The 14,487-nt window shown below is 43.9% G+C and overlaps 1 protein-coding gene across 1 annotated transcript in view; it reads right to left on the bottom strand.

The window, feature by feature from the left end:
• The window catches only part of LOC121307825, a 13,352-nt gene extending 1,099 nt beyond the window's left edge, over nt 1-12,253 (bottom strand). The window contains exons 1-7 of the mRNA XM_041240109.1: nt 12,078-12,253; nt 10,833-10,942; nt 7,294-7,448; nt 4,600-4,724; nt 3,887-4,075; nt 2,191-2,466; nt 4-2,029 (exon numbers count right to left, since the gene is read on the bottom strand). Coding sequence (XP_041096043.1) covers nt 4-2,029; nt 2,191-2,466; nt 3,887-4,075; nt 4,600-4,724; nt 7,294-7,448; nt 10,833-10,942; nt 12,078-12,122 — 2,926 coding nt within the window. The 5' untranslated portion in view covers nt 12,123-12,253. The remainder of the gene's footprint in view (nt 1-3; nt 2,030-2,190; nt 2,467-3,886; nt 4,076-4,599; nt 4,725-7,293; nt 7,449-10,832; nt 10,943-12,077) is intronic.
• Nucleotides 12,254-14,487: the final 2,234 nt, after the last annotated feature.

Below are 14,487 nucleotides of genomic sequence, written 5' to 3'. Positions count from 1 at the left end.
TACGACGCCCAGTTGGCGTAGAAGGGGATTTCCTATTGGGCAGCGAGAAAGAAGCAGTGCGCCAGTTGGGCAGGCAGGGAGAGACTGGGCGCTCTCCTCGTTCCCTGTCGCCGCAGAGGCAAGGAGACCCTGCCTTCCCATTGGCCAGCAAAGGGGAGGCCAGCTTCCCATTGGCCAGCAAAGGGGAGGCTGGTTTCCCATTGGGTAGAGAGGGAGAGCTCACCCTCCCGCTGGGCGACGTTGTTCTCCTGGAGACGTTGCTGATCGGGAGGGGGTGGGAGGCAGGCAGTTGATTTGGCGGTTTAATGAGAGGTTCTCTCTCCCCTTCTCTCAGCTCTCCCTCGCTTTCCTCAGTGGGGTGACGAGAGAGGAGAGGAGGGTTAGGAGTCTTTCTAGTCTCATCCAATCTGCTGTTTAAACCGTTTATCAGATTGATCGCATTGTCCATATTGTTCAAGTTTGTTCTCTCCTCAAGGTCCAAACTGTCATTCAGGGAGCTGTAGTATTTAAACTCCCCAAAACTTGACTGCTTTCCTAGGGGTGGCGGTGACAGGACACTGTGCCCCCCCTCTCCCTTCCTCTCATCTGCTTTATTCTGTTCTTCTGTCAGTGATCCTTCCCCAGTGGATGCTTGGCTTCCTCCCTCTCCTCTCACCTCGAAAGAATCCTCTATGGGCCTTTGTATTCCCCACTCCAGTTCTCCTGACGAATTCTCTGTTAGATTTGGTTTGTGTTCGTCGCTCCCTACATTTCCCACCCTCTCAGCCTCCTCAGAAGGATTTTCTTTAGGATCCCCATCCCGTTCTCTCACCCCTTGGGTGTTCCACCTCAGTCCCTCTCTTCTCTCTGTCACTCTTGCTTCTATCTCTATCTTCTCCTCTTGCTGTTTCGTCACCCCACTCTCATTTTCCTCTCTTCCATCCAGGGTGTTGGGTCTCAGCTCGCACCTCCCTTCTTCCTCCCCCTCACCTTGGGTGTTGGGTCTCTGTGTGTACCTCCTTTCGTTCTCCTCCAACTCGCTCTCACCCTTCCTTTGGCCTTCCCTCTCTTCCCTCTTTCTCCTATCTCCTCTCACCCTCATCTCAATCTCCTCCCTCTCTCTTTCCCCCTCCTCTCTCTCATGCTGGGAGGCAGGTCTTAGCCCGGGACTCTCCATTCCCCCTTCCCTTTCACTCTCCTCTCCCTCAACTAGGGTTGTAACCATCTCACTCCTCTCCCTCTCCTCCCACCTATCACCGTCCCCATCATCGTGATCAGCAGATCTAAATAAGTGCTTCTTCCTCCACTCCTCCCCACTTTCATCTTTGTCTCTCTCCCTCCTCTCTTCCCCTGTGTCCTCCCCCTCCCTCTCATCCCAGTCACTTGTCTCCCCACTTTTCCTCTCTTCTCCTTCACCATGGGTGGTGGGCCTTAGCATGTGCCTCTCCCTCCTCTCTTCTTTGTCCACCTCTATCTCACTACCCTCGCCCTGGGCAGCATGACTTAGCATATGTCTCACCCTGCTTTCCTCTAGTAACTCCCTCTCCCTTTCCTCTCCAAGTCCTTCCATTTCCTCTCCCCCACCCTGGGCGGTGGGCCTTAGCATGTGCCACTCTCTCCTTTCCCTCCTCTCCTCCCCACTCTCCTTTGCTTCCTTCCCCTTCTCCTCCTCCCTCTCCTCCAAGGCAGGCCCCTGCAGCTCCACCTCAGTCTCTGGAGGGTCAGGGGGCAGGGAGCTCCAGGTGACCTCCAGCATCCTCAGGGCATCCTCAAAGGCGAACTCCCTCTTGAGCTCGAGCAGCAGCCAGCGGTAGCAGAAAAAGAGGTCGTCTGCGCCGCGGGAGACCAGGTAGGCATAGAACTCGGGGTCGGAGTGGCGCAACAGCAGCTTCAGGTGCTGGAACTTCAGGGACATGAGGCTGCCATCCGGCCGGAAGTTCCCCTCCAGGCGCTTCATGAGCCCGCAGAAGCAGATGAAGGCGTGGGCCTCATTATCCATAACAGCCAGGATGGGGGAGGCCAGGTCACTCATACCCTGGCAGTAGGAGATCTGGGGAGAGCGGAGAGGATGCGAGTGTCAGAGAGAGAGAGAGGAAGAGACAGACAGAGAGGGAGGGAGGTTGCCTGTGTGCGTGTGTTTCAGTTATCTGCATGTGTATGTATGTGCCAGTTACTCGCGGGTGTAGGTGTGTGTGCACACGTGTCAATTACCTGCGGGTGAGTGATGGCGTAGGTAGTGAGCAGGTCGGTCAGCGCGGTGAGATGGGGGCTGTCCTCGGACCCTGCGTAGTAAGGGTGCGTACGGTCGGTTCTCAGCACATCTTTCAGCACGTTCCCCCGGATGAACTCCAGGTCCTCAGGGCTGGCCCGCTGGCACCACTCCCCCTTCAGCTGCTCGTACTCCCGTGTCTTCCTCTTCATGTAGTCCATGCGCTCCTGACCCGTCAGACCATCAGGGTACACGTTCAGCAGGTAACGCCACACCACCTGGGGAGGGAGGGAAAGAGAGAGAGAGACTTTTTGACTTGAGATCCTTTAATGAAACATTTAAAAAAATCCAATAAGCCACAAAACAATACAATAAAAATTAAAAATCCTTCTAAAACACTACTATAACTAAAATACACTAAGACCACCAATTAAAAACTTTTTTAAGTTAACACACACAAAAAAATAAAATTAAAATAAAAAGTTGAGCTCCCCCCAAGAGTCACTGAGCACACAGAGTCTCCCACACCACTGCTCTGGAAACCTGCCAGAATCCTGACCATTTAAAAATAGTTAAAAATCAACAGGACCCTACTGAATCAGCAGCACCCAAAACAACCTCGCCAGGTCAGTCAGCCCTGTCCCTAACAACTCATTTTCCTTGATTTCAAAATGGCCAGTCTGCTCATGTACTGAGAGTTTAATATGTAGTGTATTGATAATGCATTAATTGAACGGTGCTTCAGCAAAAACAAATTGAGCCGCGCATTGCACTACTTAACTGCAGGGTAAAAAATCCTCAACAGCCAATCAGCGTGCAGCATCCAGACATTCCGTTTTATAAATAAAGACTATAGCTGGAGATTCGTAGCTCTGAATGGTACCTCACGCCTCATGGATGTAATGTAACTTCACAGCCTATCAATTTATTCAATTTCTGCTGTAATTATCAGTTTAAAAATACACTGAACAAAAATATAAATGCAACATGTAAAGTGTTGGGCCCATGTTTCATGAGCTGAAATTAAAGATCCCAGAATATCCAGCAACTTCGCACAGCCATTGAAGAGGAGTGGGACAACATTCCACAGGCCACAATCAACAGCCTGATCCACTCTATGCGAAGGAGATGTGTCACGCTGCATGAGGCAAATGGTGGTCACACTAGATACTGACTGGTTTTCTGATCCAGGCCCCTACCTTTTTTAAGGTATCTGTGACCAACAGATGCATATCTGTATTCCCAGTCATGTGAAATGGAATGGAAAGCCCTTATCAAGGCATTATCATTGCAATGTATTGTGTGTTATTCAAAATTGTCTGATGGACACAGCACTGAAATCTGCGAATGACATGTGTCCCGTCATTCTGTTTTATTTGAATAATTAATAAACAACTTTCAAATGTAAACAACTGAACTATAATTTTGTTCTCTTATTTTCTTAAATATCATTCTAGCGTTGATCAGCAGGGAAGAAAGTGGGAGGGAGGGCTCCCTGGGGCTGTCCTTGGTGCTGAACTTCTTTAGATGAAATATAAAATATATCTACGCACACACCTTGATAGTCATGCTGTATCTAAACTTTAAACATCCCGATTTACCCTACAGTGGGTCCTTGCAAGGCTGAAGTTTCCCACACTGGTGAACTATCAATGCATTCAGAGGGACAAAAGGGAAATCTCCCTCTCCTCATTATACCTTGCGGAGGGAGGGCTCCACACCCCCATGGTAGATCCTCAGTCTCAGATCCTCTGGTCGGGTCAGCTGGCCCTGGTGGTTCAGGTAGCTGTGGAACTCTGCATCGCTTAGTGGTGACTTGAAGGGCTTCACATCCTCTGTGTAGGACCAGCTGAGAGCCTGCTGCACCCGGGACAGGGTCTTGCCAACCTGGAGACAGGCAGGGAGAAAAACACAGCACAGCGGTCAACACACACACACAAACTGTTCGTTGGACCAGTTGTGAGCTTGCTGCACCTTTGTCCCAACACTAAGCACTAACACAAATACATCACAGAGACACAGAGAGAGGCATACAGACAGAGACACATACATACTCAGACACTAAGAGGCTTACAGACACAGACAGGCATACAATCAGAAACAAAAAAAACTAAGGCACACAGACACAGAGGCATACTATGGAGTGAAATAACTTAATATTTGTGTGCATAAAAAAAAAAAAAATGTACCTGTAAACTTCATTTGTAGACTCATAAAAAGAGATTTGTACCTATAAAATTATTTAACGAATTTAACGAATGTACACATTTATTTTACAACTGCATGGAAGTTTTCTTTTCAGGTACAGATTTTTTTCTACGAGTGTACAAAATAGTTTCACATGTATTTCTGACAGTGATTTCACTCCACACATAAAGACAGAGACACAAACACATTAGACAAACACTGACCTGGGAGAGAAGGGACTGTGTGAAGGGCAGAGCAGCAGCAGCAAGAGACCTCCTCTCTCCTGGCAGGAGGTCCGTACCGATCACATCCTTCGGGCTGATGATATCCCAGTCCTCCAGCAGGGGGCCTGAGAGAGAGAGCGAGAGAGAGAGAGAAGAGAAAAGCAGGATAGTCAGTGCCTTCATCATGTATCACACACCAGTAAACACATATTCTCACTGTAACAAGCACAGTCCGTGCCAGAGCTAGAAACTCCTTCTCGAGTCCCCTCCTTGTTTAGCTATTGGAGATCCCTGTTAATCCACAACCACACAAGCTGCACGTTTGACTGTTGACACAGCCCGATGGAGATAAATGGAGAAATGGCTTTCTATACAAAGAGGAACTTGTGACCAAGGGAAGTGGTTCATTTGACCGGTCTCAGCAGCAGGAGGGTACAGGGAGCTCAGTGCCTGCAAGAGCCAAGCAGCACTGAATCTCTACCCTGGCGCTGCTAAAAGAAAGACGGACTGCATCGGCTTGTCACGCACACCCACTGAATGTACAGGGCTCAGTTAGAGCCGCGTTCTTGCGCAAATTCCACACAGCCCTGTTGCAGCAAACCTTTGGGGTGTTTTTTATGTAGGGGTTTGACTGTTTAAGAAAGTCTGGCTTGTGTTAAACTACACAGGAATGGAAAGAACACTCCTATTGTATAGCAGTTTCACCGGCAGGTTTTACTAGCAGCTTGATTAGACACACTGTACAGGTACCAAGCTCAGGCGAGTCTTATTAAACTCATATGCCTCATTTACACAGGCACCTCGGACCTAAACTGACTGATGACTTCGTAACGGCCACTGAAGGAATGATGAGTTTTCCCCTCTCCAAATCTCCAAAGAGGCAGAGTGGTATTACAAACAAACAATACAGTGTCACGTTCATAGTGTGGGGACTTACCTTAAATATATACTTATCTTGCAACCTACAAAAAAAATGGTTATTTGTTTAGACAGTGTTTGACACAACATAGCGGTTCCTGACCCATCTGTTATGTGAAGGATTTCACCTTGAGTAAGAAGTAAATTTGCTGTTTATTACTGTAATAATAAAGACCCTTTTGTTTTCGAAATAACTATTCTGTTCACCAATATTATCTCACCTTGTAGTATACACACAATTGTATGATGCAGAAGTCCTTTATTTTTAGTTAAAATAGGCTAAGCAGCCACAGGAATACCAAAGAAAAAAACATATACTGTTACAATCGCAGTTAACAAATGTTACCTTTTCACATTAGCCTTGTTACAAATACTACTACTGCAAATGAATAAATAATAATAATAATAATAATAATTATTAATATTATTATTATTATTATATAAGTACAGTTTAAATTGTTTGTCATTTAAAACATTTCGTTCCTTTTTTAAAAAACGAAATGACAGGGACCTTAAATTATTAAAACAATCTTTACAACCTGCCGCTATTTTTCGGTATATCTATTTATTTTGTGTTTCCGCGTAGAGTGCACGCTAGTTTCACCCACAACGCTATGACAGCTCTACTTTCTTGCTCTCCCCAGTTCACTCCGCGGTTGTCAGAAGCAAACAAAAAAAACAAAAAATTTGTAACAAAAAAAAAAAATAATAAGTGTTTTTAAGCTAATCATGGGTACAATCAAAATATTTATTTGTATAACCATAAAAAAAACAACAAAAAGACGGTGTGTTAAAGCGTGTTTGAAACTAAACCAACAACTAAGTGGTTTACAATAAAATAACTGGGAAAAACACAATCCAGGATCGTTTTGTATGTTTTTTTTTTTTGTTTTTTTTTTAAATAATTCTCACCGATATAATCAAATTACACTTTTGTTTCTTTGACGTCCACCTGCGTCTGTACCTGTTTAACAAAAAGTTTACATAGTGCAATGTATGGATATTTACACTTTTGACGACAACTTAATAATAAAACGTGGATATTTACAAATACTCAAATTCAAATATTCAGGACGCTTGGTTCTCTTTTTGTGATCCTGCAATGGCACTGCAGCTTCCTCCCGTTTAGATTCTGTGGGGGAGGAGCAGAGAGACACTCACGTCCCGCGTAAACCGTCCTAAAGTCGGTGCGTTTACACTGCCTTTCGGACGGACCTAAAAAACAGCCAGTGTAAATGCACCAATAGTAAAAGTAGGGATGGATCAAACTGCTAAGCAACAGGAGTTTTATTTCCTTTGCTGGTACCCTAGCGATAACTCACTGCAACAAAAATGTGACAATTAATCTCAGGCTTCACTGGCGCTTTCACTGCAAATGCCTCTGTACCTCTGTTCTCCCTACACGTGCTGGCTAAAACCTTTGCATCATCCTACATAATAAACTAATTTTGCTTCACAAAGTCGAATGAAACCTGCTGAATAATGTTACGTTAAGATATTGAATTACATACAGCTTTGTAGTTTTTCATACACTTAATGAAAATCTAACATGAAATACTGCACTGCTTTTATGTCTTCCGGTAGACTTTTGCGATATCATTTTGTAGTTTCTTTGATTATACTCTGTTAAATAAAACATCTCGAGTATGTTCATGTAGTTTTTATTTATTTATTTAATTGTGTTTCAATCTAGGTAATTCCAAACTTTTGGCCATAGCTGTGCTGCTACGTTTCGGCCCAGAACGGGCTCTCACAGGGAAGCAGACTGAGACTCACTGTCCTCGGCTGGCTTGATATCGATCTTCAGCTGTAGGTAGGGTTTGGAGGCGCCGAGGAAGGCTGCGTCCAGGTCCCAGTCCGAGAGCAAAAATTGATACAGCTCCACACCCTGCTTGTCCCGGGACAGGTAGCTGATCCCAAAATTCTTCTTCCTGGAAAGCAAGAAGGAAGTAGGGCTGTTGTATCAAGCTTCAAAACCATCCTGGAAGTAGAGAAGCACTCTCCCCTCTCCTCCCTGGTATTACAGGACCCTCGCCTTCTCTTCTCTCTCTACTGCTCTTCTCAATCCTTCACCTCCCTCCCCTACTCTCCCTCTGCCTCCCTGCAATTCTGTCCCTGCTCCCCATGCCTGTCGAGACTGAAAGCTCAAAATAGGTTGTGCTCTAGACCAGTGGTTCTCAATCTGGGGGGGGGGGGGGGGGGGGGCGTTAGAAGATTCAGGATTTTTATTATCACACTGCACATTTTAACCTATACTGTATAACAGGTGGATCATTTATTTTGCCTTTATTGGCGGTTTTGATTGCATATTTCCACCAATCAAAGGGTTGCATACAGTGCTCGTAGCAATCCCGCCCTCTGGCAGACTGGTATACAGAACTGGTTAAAGAAGTACTGGATGAGGGAAAGAACGTGTCAGACATCAAAGTGGATACGAGAATACGCAGTAATTAAGCCTATTTGCTTGAAAACATTAAAAGTAAACCGGACATTTCCATCAATGGATTTAAAAAACAACGGGTACACCCAGCCCCTGTCGCCATCAGTCTGGGTTTGGGTGTTCAGAGGAGGAATGAGACAAGTAAGAACTGAGGAAATATAATGTGCAATTGCTACTCGTGCTGGATTTTGACCAGCATGGTACTTGTTTGTTAAGTGTTTGTCCATCTGTTTTGGCCATCAAGCCTTTGTTTTGTGTCAGAGTTTTGTTTTGTTTAAAACAATTTATTTCGAAATAAATATGTGCTTCATATGTAATGAGTGTCTGTTTACAATCTGGTCTGAAATAACCTACCAAGCTATCTGTCACATAAGCATTATTTATTTATTGTTTTACAAAGTAACAGCCGAAAATGTTTGTGTCAGACATGTTAAAAAGTCGGTTGATTGTTATTGATAATTTGTAGATATTACTGAAGACAGCCACTGTGCAGGTATCACAAAGTCCAGAAACAAAAGGTTAAAATAAATTAGTTCTGCACCGTATAAAACGGAGTGGATTTTGCCAGTGTTTGCTAGTCGATGAACCAGCTTGAAATGATTTCGAAGCAAATTAATGAATTTTCATTTTCGGCTTTGTTAAGGATTTCAAATGCTGCAACACTGACCTACAATTACTGCATGATACTGCGATCACTCCACTGTGTTACGTTGTGAACCACAGCTACGTTTTAAAACAGAGATAGCAAATGCTTATCGTAAAAGTTCACTGGTACCTTGAAATTAAGGGCCATATAAAAACAATAAATACTGTAACTGATTTTTTGAAGGCCTTTGTTGTTCTCCAAGTTGCTGCAGTGACATTTTAGGATGTTGTAAGGAGTTACTGCAAATCAGATTCTGTTTTAGCAGCCATATTTCATTAGGTAAACTTTTATTTTAATGTTTTGGGAATTCATAAGAACATATAAGAACATAAGAAAGTTTACAAAAGAGAGGAGGCCATTCGGCCCATCTTGCTCGTTTGGTTGTTAGTAGCTTATTGATCCCAAAATCTCATCAAGCAGCTTCTTGAAGGATCCCAGGGTGTCAGCTTCAACAACATTACTGGGGAGTTGATTCCAGACCCTCACAATTCTCTGTGTAAAAAGTGTCTCCTATTTTCTGTTCTGAATGCCCCTTTGTCTAAACTCCATTTGTGACCCCTGGTCCTTGTTTCTTTTTTCAGGCTGAAAAAGTCCCTTGGGTCGACACTGTCAATACCTTTTAGAATTTTGAATGCTTGAATTAGGTCGCCACGTAGTCTTCTTTGTTCAAGACTGAACAGATTCAATTCTTTTAGTCTGTCTGCATATGACATGCCTTTTAAGCCCGGAATAATTCTGGTCGCTCTTCTTTGCACTCTTTCTAGAGCAGCAATATCTTTTTTATAGCGAGGTGACCAGAACTGAACACAATATTCAAGATGAGGTCTTACTAGTGCATTGTACAGTTTTAACATTACTTCCCTTGATTTAAATTCAACACTTTTCACAATGTATCCGAGCATCTTGTTAGCCTTTTTTATAGCTTCCCCACATTGTCTAGATGAAGACATTTCTGAGTCAACAAAAACTCCTAGGTCTTTTTCATAGATTCCTTCTCCAATTTCAATATCTCCCATATGATATTTATAATGTACATTTTTATTTCCTGCATGCAGTACCTTACACTTTTCTCTATTAAATGTCATTTGCCATGTGTCTGCCCAGTTCTGAATCTTGTCTAGATCATTTTGAATGACCTTTGCTGCTGCAACAGTGTTTGCCACTCCTCCTACTTTTGTGTCGTCTGCAAATTTAACAAGTTTGCTTACTATACCAGAATCTAAATCATTAATGTAGATTAGGAATAGCAGAGGACCTAATACTGATCCCTGTGGTACACCGCTGGTTACCACACTCCATTCTGAGGTTTTTCCTCTAATCAGTACTTTCTGTTTTCTACATGTTAACCACTCCCTAATCCATGTACATGTGTTTCCTTGAATCCCAACTGCGTTCAGTTTGAGAATTAATCTTTTGTGCGGGACTTTGTCAAAAGCTTTCTGGAAATCTAAATAAACCATGTCATATGCTTTGCAATTATCCATTATCGATGTTGCATCCTCAAAAAAATCAAGCAAAGTTAGTTAGGCACGATCTCCCTTTCCTAAAACCATGTTGACTGTCTCCCAGTACCCTGTTACCATATAGGTAATTTTCCATTTTGGATCTTATTATAGTTTCCATAAGTTTGCATATAATAGAAGTCAGGCTTACTGGTCTGTAGTTACCTGGTTCAGTTTTGTTTCCCTTTTTGTGGATCGGTATTATGTTTGCAATTTTCCAGTCTGTCGGTACCACCCCTGTGTCAAGAGACTGCTGCATGATCTTGGTTAGCGGTTTGTAAATTACTTCTTTCATTTCTTTGAGTACTACTGGGAGGATCTCATCCGGCCCAGGGGATTTGTTTATTTTAAGAGCTCCTAGTCCCTTTAACACTTCTGCCTCAGTTATGCTAAAGTTATTTAAAACTGGATAGGAACTGGATGACATGTGGGGCATGTTGTAATTCAAAGTATAAATGCAAAACTGTATGGCATTTTTATTTTTTGTGAACGTGCCAAGTGAAAAATGTATCAAAAATGGATCAAAAAAAAGTTTGAGAACCACTGCACTAGAACACCGCTTTCCCATTCCTCCTCCATCCTCATTTCCATATCCTCTCCTCCTCACTTTTCCCCTCTCTCCTTCCCCTTGTACCCCCCTCGCGTATTCCCTCTGCCCTCTTGCCCCTCGTTCTCCCCTTCCCTTGCTCTAACATCCCTCTCCCCCATCTTTCTCCTCTCTCGTTACCCATTGAGGTCGAAGGCTCTGATCAGGATGTGCTGAAGAACATCCAGTGAAGTGATCTGTGGATCCACTGCGAAGGAGCGAAACTCAGGCTGCTGGAACCCTTCACACTTCTGAAGACAGCGACAGAGACAGAGGGTCCATCAATAGAAGCCATGAAGAGTGAGCTGTCTGTCTGTGTGTGTGTGTAAGCAAGTTTGTACAGGTGTGAAATAGCACCATGATACAGGGTTACAGGACAGAATATCGACACAAGTAGAAGTGAATGGAGGAGACTGGAAGCCATTTACAGACCGCCGGTACCGATATAACCCACACTGACATTCACCATCCTAAAACTATTGTATACTGCTTTACTATTACTATTAACACACAAGTTAAAATCCAGCTATATTTGTTTTCTAATCTTTAACAACCTTTATTCCATTGTAAATTTCACTGAAAAGACGACAGAAGGTTGGGGAAGAGAATACTGTTAAGTGGATAAGGCCCGCCTTTACTTTTAAAAACACAATGTTACACGTGTATTGATAAACACATTGGCTATGTTCCTACTTCTTACTGGCACTAACATTGCTGCTGCCAGCACATTCAAATGTTATTCTTTAATATTAAACATAACTTTAATACTGAATATAACTCAGTAAAATATTTAACTTTTAAGCCCTGACGTTAAACAACAGGTAATAATAAGTACAGGTAACAATGTGTGTTTTTAGCTAATGTGTTTACTTACGTTATGGTGCCGGCTGTCTATCCAAAATGCTTAATCTCTACGTGGCATATTGTACAGCCAACACTGCTGAATGCAACTAAAATTAACAGCAGCAAGCATGAATCACCAATAATACGAATTATAATAACAGTAAGATAGATAGATAGATTCAATTGGATGCAAAAGGGGAACACTCCATGCTAATTTGTAAAAGACGCAATATTTATTTACAGTAGTTATTTATTTGACACCATCGAGATGTTAAAATTGAGTACTACACTAATAGCGGTTAATTTACGGCCAGTTAATGCTGTCATAACTGTAAATATATATTTTAAAGTGTTTAAATCAAGAAAAACGTTCAAAAATATATCAACTACAGTACAATGAACCGTAAAAGGATGACCAAGCGAGAAGAATGATTAATTAGTGTAATTATGAATTACGCGTTGTTGCGACTGTCATTGTCAGAAAGGAATATACAAAAAAATAAAAAATATATCTATATTTTTGCAGAATCAATGAATTCTTACCTTTACTCTCACGCGAACTACTTCCCTCACCTCCTCAGCCGCCATGCCGTTTAGCAGCTCAACTTTGTGACTGTGAGTCGTGTTTCTATGATTTCAATTTCTTTATATTAATATCCAGACGCTTTGTTTTTGTCTTGCAGTGGTCTGCCTCGCCATCATTCCAGGATCTGACGTAAGGCACCATTACATCATCCAGGAAACGGCCGACTGGTCCAGAGAGACGACACCATGAGATTCTGCAGTTATTAAAAGGGCAACGCGTGGGACCCTTAAAGCGGCAACAGTGCCTCAAGACACATCGCCTCGATGTGAAGCATGTTACCCTCGTTAAAGACCGCAGCACAAAGGAATATCCACTTGCAAGTGTCCTGGGTCATCATAGGAATCCATGGGAATCCAAAGAGTTCTGGTAGCGACTTTCCCCCTCTCTCTATAACGTTAGGTTATTACCATAACCCTGGTTCCCTAAAAAGAGAATGACAACCATTTCTGAATGGGAAGAGCCTCTCTGACCAGCAATCTCTGAGCAAATATACAAAAGCTGCCCTATTAGGGCTCTGCTGTGACGGGGAAGTCCCTCCCACCTCCTGTTGAAGAGGGATGTCCTCACAGTAGCACATCACCATTTTCTTTCGAAAACAGAGGTCAGCTGGGGACAGGACCTCAAAGGGTAATGGTTGTCATTCTCTTTTCAGAGAACCAGGGTTATGGTAACAACCTAACATTCCCTTTTAATTCGAATGACAACCATTACCGAATGGGAAAGCTGTACCAAAGCTGTCGTGTCGAGACTGAACTGGGCATAGCGTGTGTTGTCTACGGTCCTCCTCTGACGTGTGCAGGGGAAGTCTGAAAGTTTCCAAAACCATTGATTGGTTAATATAGAATGAGGATCCCACCTTTGGCAAAAAGGATGGATTTGTTCTTAATGTTACCTGTGAGTCACTTCCAGTGAAAGCCATAAATGTGTCATTGATGGACAGCGCATGAAGCTTACTAACTCGTCTGGCAGATGTAATGCTATTAAAAATGTCACTTTTAATGAAACAGGGCACAGTTCTGCTGATGCCATGGACTCAAATGAGGGACCCATAAGGGCCCACAGTACCAGTTCTAGATCCCACTTGGGGACCATACTTTTCATGGGAGGACGAAACCTCTGAGCCCCTTTAAGAAATTGCACTGCAAGGAAATGTGCCCGAGTCAATTTTGTCATGGCACACTGATATTGCTGCCAGGTATACCTTCAAAGTGGACATTGATTTTTCTGCATCAAACAGGTGTTGTATGAAGGTTAATACCTCAATTGGGCAAGTCACAGGATCGTGACCTTCGGCAAGGCACCAGTCTTGGAAAACTTTCCATCTATATGAGTACTGGGCTCTAGTGCTCGGCTCCCTAGCAGGCTGTAGTGTTTCTACTACTCCATCTGGCAAACCTCGTCTGAATAGACGGCTCCGTTCAATGGCCAGACCCAGAGTTGGAGCTGGGCTGGGTTCAGGTGCCATAATAGCCCCTCCGCTTGGCTCAGGAGGTCCTTGCGCAGTGGGAGCTGCCACGGCTGATCCGACAACATGTTGGTGGTTTATGAAGGCTATTACTGTGGTATTGTTCGTCCAGATCAGCACATGTTTGTGCACTAACAGCTGGTGAAAATGAAATAACACCATGTTCACTGCTTGAAGCTCTTGCACATTTATGTGCACTTGCTGCCAATGTCCCTTCCATTGACCTCTTATTCCTCTCCCTTTCCAGACCGCTCCCCAGACCAGGCTGGAGGAGTCTGTAGTGACCACTTCCCTTCTGTGAGGGGATCCGAGGCGCAGATTGCTGGGATGGAGCCACCACTCCAGTGTCTTCCGGCATTGTCTGGACACTCGCAACAGCCGGTAACGATCTCGGACCGGGTGCACCTTGAACGTATTTACCCAGGCTTGAAGTGGGCACATTTTCAGCAGCCCTAGGGGAAAGATTCTCGAGGCGGCTGCCATCAGCCCCAACAAGCTTTGATATATTCTGACCTGTAGGAGAGCGTCCTCTCTGAATAGGGAGAGTGTGGCCTCCAACGACCGAATCCTGTCTTCCGACAGTGAGGCAAGCATGCTCACAGAGTTCAGTTTGATCCCCAGGAACACGACGGTACGAAGTTGCTATTCTGTTGATGTATTGAGAGCCTTAACTTTGGCACATGATTTATGACCTGTTTTGTGTGCGCCTCTGCGCGTGCTTTTGAATGTGCGCAAACTAGCCAATGGTCTAGTTAGTTCAGGATCTGAATATCCCGCAGCCTGAGTGGAGCCATTGCTGCATCCATGCACTATGAAAACGTGCGGGGCGCCAGCGAGAGGACAAAAGGCAGCACGTAGAATTCATACGCCTTGCATAGGCCCCAGCAGGCTGCCCATGCCAC

This window comes from Polyodon spathula, chromosome 59 (assembly GCF_017654505.1).
Source record: "Polyodon spathula isolate WHYD16114869_AA chromosome 59, ASM1765450v1, whole genome shotgun sequence".
Classification (NCBI taxonomy): Eukaryota; Metazoa; Chordata; class Actinopteri; order Acipenseriformes; family Polyodontidae; genus Polyodon; species Polyodon spathula.
Note: the sequence above shows the minus strand (reverse complement) of the source record. Positions and strands in the feature narration are given on the sequence as shown.